At 40.5% G+C, this 6,000-nt stretch overlaps 1 protein-coding gene across 1 annotated transcript in view; it reads left to right on the top strand.

Moving 5' to 3' along the window:
• The window catches only part of LOC114059793 (dedicator of cytokinesis protein 2-like), a 142,467-nt gene that overhangs the window by 111,694 nt on the left and 24,773 nt on the right, over positions 1-6,000 (top strand). Inside the window, exons 23-24 of the mRNA XM_027888641.1 lie at positions 4,620-4,776; positions 5,894-5,934. Coding sequence (XP_027744442.1) covers positions 4,620-4,776; positions 5,894-5,934 — 198 coding nt within the window. The remainder of the gene's footprint in view (positions 1-4,619; positions 4,777-5,893; positions 5,935-6,000) is intronic.

Here is a 6,000-nt window from a genome sequence, read left to right as displayed (position 1 = left end):
ATGCCTTAAGAATATGTTTTTATCTTATTATTCCCAGTTACCAGGTTGATAACCTCACATAAAATAGAATGTCTGCAGCTTTTTTCCTTCAAGGGACTGGAAGCAGCACACTGCTTCAGTACACCTGGTCTGAATTGTAGTTTTGCTCATCAAAATGATTTTTCTAGTTGCTTTTCATTATTTTGTGCTTTTGCTAATTTATGAAGAAATGATACCTGACCTGCATTTCTATATACAACTTTCAAGCATAATCAAATACTTTCCACACTATTAGTCTTTCCACACTTTTCTTTATAGGTTATTGTCCTGATTTCAGCCAGTAGAGTTAATTTCTTCTGAGTAGTAGTTTTTATTTACACCAATAAGAAGGCATTTTAAAATGCGTTACTTGCTTTTGTCTGTGTCTGGATTGGACTGCAAGTGATTATTGTCTGAATTTAAATAAGGTGACTACCCTGGAACGAGAATTTTAGGAAGTGCTAAGGTCTAATCAAAGTATCTCTATATTTCTGATAATCCTAAAGCCTCAGACTATATCATACAGCACCTCCCTCTCTTTTTGGCCATCCACACTCAGCTTTACTCCCAGACTGGATAGCCACGTTTTCCCTGATGGCAAGTTGGGTGTGATGTCTTGGGCAGTGCTGGAGTCCTTGCACATCCCTCTGAGAGTTTGTCCCTGGCTTTGTGTGTTTTAGTTTGTCACAGCCCTCACCAGATGAGCCATGAGAGCTTTGGTTACACCACAATGGGGAAAAGTTCACTTTCAGTGAATGCTTTTTAAAAAAAAAAAACCCTGAATTATATAATCAATTAATAACATGCAGATGTTATTTATATAATATATGATTATGTTCTAATTAAAAGAAAAGTCATTTAAATGAACCATAATTTAAATGTTTGCTATATTAGTTTAGTTTCTGTCCTATAAGCAGGCAGATCAAATATAGAAAGGCAGACTTGAAAAACATGAAAGTACTGACACTTTCTAGGCAATATAAACTATTCTTTGAAAGTGCTACGTGGGCAAGGACAGATGAAGTTTGAAATACACCCTTTTCACTTCCTAACATGCAATGCCTGTGTTAACTGAGAGCAACAAACTGATTTTTCAGTCCTGAGTGTTTGCTGCTTGGCTTCAAGCCTTAGGTGGTGAGGTAGAGGTGTCCAGAGTGGCTCTTGGTATGACCCAAAAATGCTGCTACTGCAGAGCCTGAGCTGTGCTGCCCAACAGAGGGGTCACTACAGCTCATCACCCCTGACCCCCGAGACTCAGCTGGCACAGGGGACACTTATTGCAGTGCCAAACTTTGCTGCTAGTTAGTGTTTTTTCCAAATATTTCCTACAGTGTCTCCATCTATTTTAAAAGACTACATTTCCTTAAAGCTGGAGAGAGTAATCAACCTGAGATTTTATCAGAGCAAAGGTTCCCTCAGACCTTGTGTGTGAGGCTCTTTGGAGTTCCCTCTTTCTGAGCTGTGTGACACTGGGTGCCTACCTTGTTCTAACATTTTTCTGGAGAAGTGGCACCTCTCCAGTTCATCCCCATCTTTCAGTGGTGCACTCAAATAGTGTCATCAAACATACCAAGGAGCATGTGATCTCCTACCTTCCCAAGACACCCTCCTTGCTTTGACACACCTGTTTTTCCCCCTAGTACTGTCCCACTTTCTACGAGGCTTCAAGCCCAAGGTTTCCACATTTCTAAAGATGCCACTTTATCTTATCTCCAGATAGTATTTTTTGTTCCATCCTTGAAGTTGTTGAATGACAACCTGGGGAGGGACAGGAGGAAGCAGAGGTTGGTGACCTACCTGTGGTAGAATCTCCTCTCCCTCTCCTCACCGTTAGTTTGGTTTGGTTTAAATCTTCTTTCCTTCACACCTTTCAAAGCAGGGATTTCAAGCCTCTGTCCCCAGCTGGATGGGGACCCAGTTAAACTGGGCTCCACAGTTATTCATTTGGTCCTATTTTCATCAGCTGATTTCCCATGACTGCATTCCTGCACAGTTCCAGTGCCAGCTGGATGCAGACACCGAGCAGCAGCCAGTGACTGTCTGATGTGCTGATGGTCACATCTGCAACCAGCATTCACCCACACTGCTGGGGTGCTGGGAAATTGCTGGTTCCCAGTGAAATAAAGAGGTTCAGCAGAAGTTTAATTAAGCATCTGTCCCTGTCAGTGTGCCCCAGGTGGGGTTCTGACCTGTGCTGGTGAGTGCTGTCCTAGACAGCACCGAGGAGGGAGCGGGGATAACATGGGATAGGTGAGAGGCTGTTTTCCACAGGCACAGTACACAAGGCTGCCCTGTTTTGGGAAATGCAGGAGGATTTAGCTCTGTGGTGCCATGCCACTTGTCCCCAGGCTCAGAAAATGAATTCTGGCATGTTTTAGTTACTAATATAGGCACAAAAGAAAACAACATTTGGCAGCTCTCCAGTTCCCCCGTTATTGCAGTGGTCCACGTTATTCAGTTGTTTTCTTGATCTTTATTTAAAATATTTTTTTTATTTTAAATCTTCTATTTTTTTTTTCAAGCTCTGTTCAAAAAAATCAAAGGTTTCTTTCTCCTTCTTGGGGGGAAAAAAATTCTGAAGTTTTATGCTTCTTTTTATTGGGATTACTGCATAAAGCTGAGCGATACATTTTTTTTAAATCTTCCCTCAAGAGACAGGTGTTCCTCTCTCCAGTTGTTTTTGTAGTTCTCCTTTATGTGCACTCCAGTTCACCTTTCTGTGGTGACTGGAGTTATGTGCTGTGTCCTGGGTGAGACCCAGCAATAGCTTGTGGGTTATGTCAAGGTTTTTCCACTTGTATTGGAAAGAAATGCGACTTGTGTTCACTGTGCACTCAGGGAATGTTCAGAGGTCTGCCTTGTTTGCTGTCACTCCAAGGGAACCTTTGGCAAAAATTCCCAGCAATCACTTGAACGGTGACTGTGCTTTCCTCTGTTGGTGTCTCATCCTGTTTCTGATGCTCACAAATGTAAAACAACACCATTTGTCCTGCATAACATTCCTACATGGTTCTGAGGCTTTCCTTCCCACAAATATAATTTAACACACTCCAACCTTTCCTGTCAGTTGTCAGCTCTTCAATATTTATTATTTACCTCCAGTCTGCAGTGTGTTTAATGTTATAAGGCATATTTCAGTTATTTATTTAAATATTTCTGCTGTTGTTTCAGACTAATCAGACCACAACAATTAGAGTGTTGGGGTTTTATCTGTCAGCCTCTGTCCACCACATCTTGTACAATGTAAATGTTCTTTCAGACACCTGTGTACACCCTCCCTCTGTCTCAGCAAAGTGACTCCACTGGAGTTGTACAACCCAAGAAATAAACTTGAGGTGCTGGTTTTACTTTACTTAAGCTGGAACTTCGAGCCTGGCTCCATTCTAGGCCAGAGGATTTCCTTGGCAACTGAACTTAATATAAATATGTAATTTCTGAAGAAGGTTTAAAGAATTATGAGGAGTAAAAAAAATAAATCTGCAATTAATTAAAACATCCCACTTTATAATAATTTTTTTAATGGGGTACTTAAAGATTAGTAATAAATTAAATTTTTACCTGGGTGTCTTGAAAAAAATAATGTTTGATATTCAATTGATATCAGTTGAATATCACAATTGATTATTAACTACTAAGAGGTCAGAACCTTCCCAGCTACCAATATAAAGTAGGGCTGCCTTGGGGAAAATTAACTGCTCCACTGCCAGATCCAATGCATGTATCTGTAATATATATGTGAAAATATAGGTATATATAAATATATATGTATAAAATGCATATTTCCTAGTGGGAAACCAGAATATTAAGTAGAGCAAACAAGCTCTCAAGCAAAAAAAGAAAATAGTCCTTAATGAGATGCTGGTAATCACTTCATGATGCTCAAATAGTTAAACTTTGTAAACAAAGCTCTGATAATAAAGTGAAATATCTACTCCTAAATCACTTCAGCACTCTGTAGAAACAGTATATGCTAATGCTTTGTTAATGTGAATTCAATCTGATGATGCCATTCTGTAAAACTCATTTTCCTCTATTTTTATCAAAGGAGATGGAGCAGCTCTTTTCAATCAGCAGAAAGTTGATTGTTTGGTTTTGCTTATTTCTCCAGGGAAAATTACTCTGGTGAGGCCTTGTTAGTGAATGTCTTTTTCGACCTAAAATTGTAATTTTTGTTAGTTTGAACTTTCTACTCACGTGTAGCTGCACAAAAAGAAGAAAAGGGTTGCATTTTATGTTGAGGAGAGGAAGGTACAGTGTTTATTACAGTATTTTGCAATATTATTTGTTGCAATAGTGTGGAATTCCAGAGACAAGAGTTTGGGATAACACCAATGCAGGTTGCTCTGTCCTGAAGTTGTGGGCATACCCTTGAATTCAACGTCATTTTCAGGCAGGAAAAATAAATGTTACTCTTTTTCATATTTGATTTATATGCCACCTGTCACCTGGATATCTAAATTACTGACTCACAAAGGGAATTTCCAGTGCATCCTGCAGTTGATTTAACCCTCCCTCGGTCTTTGCCTCCAAGTCTGAACAGTTTTCCAGCTGATGGGCCCCTGATTTTCACAGAACTGTACCAACGTTTTTTGTGTTTGCAGCCTTAGAGACTGTGCCCAGGAGCACCCTGGCATTTCTGACCTGGTGGAAAGGTTTGTCAGCCTCGTCAAAGGCCTCCTGGAGAAGCTGCTGGACTACAGGACCGTGATGAACGACGAGAGCAAGGACAACCGCATGAGCTGCACCGTGAACCTGCTGGTATGTCCCGTGTCCCCTCCTGGGGTCCCTGTGTGAGCAGAGGGAAAGGGTCAGAATCCAGTTAAATCTTCCAGGCTACAGCAGTGGGTGACAACACTCAGTGGGGATATAAATTCTGAAGCAAGAGGTTTTTATAGCTATTTGCACGGGTGTATCAGTAAGTCTGAAATCAACACCCCCTCATCTCCTTTGGCTCTGCCCCTGTGTTTTATCCAGTTTGGTTCTGTTGGGTGATTAAAGAATTTTACTGCTCACGTGCTGTACCTTTTGATAGGCTTATCCTGCCAGTGGGCTTTGGCCAGGTTCAGGCTGGGCTTGAGGAACTTACCCACTTGCAGCTTCAGCAACTCAACAGCTACAGTTTTTAAACGTGGGGAAGAAACCTTGGGACACTTGCAGTGAGGTGCCGAGAAGATTTGAGTCCCTGATCTGGTCCTGTGGTTTTTTTCCATTCCTCTTTTGTACTGAGGATATGTCATACAGAGATTCCTCCCCCCAGGGAACTCCTCGAAGCTGAGGAGGAAGCTCCATCACCTTTGAAGTGTTGTACTCACATACTCTCTGTTCCTCAGCAATCTCTGCTCAGTGTGGTGTAAATTCAGGAGACAGTTCTGGTCATACATTTTGCACAGCCTTAGCAACTTAGTACACCGGCAAACATGTTATGGTGACAAAAAAATGGGCTTTTTTTCCTGGAATTGGCCCCTTTAGAGCTGCTGCACAACAATGCCATATATTTATAGTGCTATATATCTGCTTCAATACATACCAGCTTTTCTGGCCATCATGTTCTGCCAGAGCCTGTGGTTTGTAATGTTAATGCATTTGGATAAGTATATTTTCCTCTTCTCCAACAGAAAAACTTTCACTAATATTTCATTAAAGAACTAGGAGAAGTATACATATGTATGTATAATAACACATGCATATAACTAATTAAAATATTAATTGAAGTAGTAGTTCCAGGTTCAAAATTCACATAGTCTGTAAATAATCTATTTCTTAGGCTGTGCAATGAGCAAGAAAAGCAAAGCCTCAGCATGCACATTTATATCTATATTTGTCTTGTGTTTCATTAAAATACATTAGGAGATAACTTAAATTTTTGTGTCCCTAGAATTTCTACAAGGACATCAACCGTGAAGAGATGTACATCAGGTATGACAGCTGTTCTGTTAGATCCCTTCTGGAGAAGGCAACAATATTGTCTTGTGAATTCTGGTT

The sequence above is a fragment of the Empidonax traillii genome, unplaced genomic scaffold (assembly GCF_003031625.1).
Source record: "Empidonax traillii isolate 1590-97213 ecotype Southwest subspecies unplaced genomic scaffold, ASM303162v1 scaffold242:size1152717, whole genome shotgun sequence".
Lineage (NCBI taxonomy): Eukaryota > Metazoa > Chordata > Aves > Passeriformes > Tyrannidae > Empidonax > Empidonax traillii.
The sequence above is the reverse complement of the archived record's forward strand: the minus strand, read 5'-3'. Positions and strand labels throughout refer to the sequence as shown.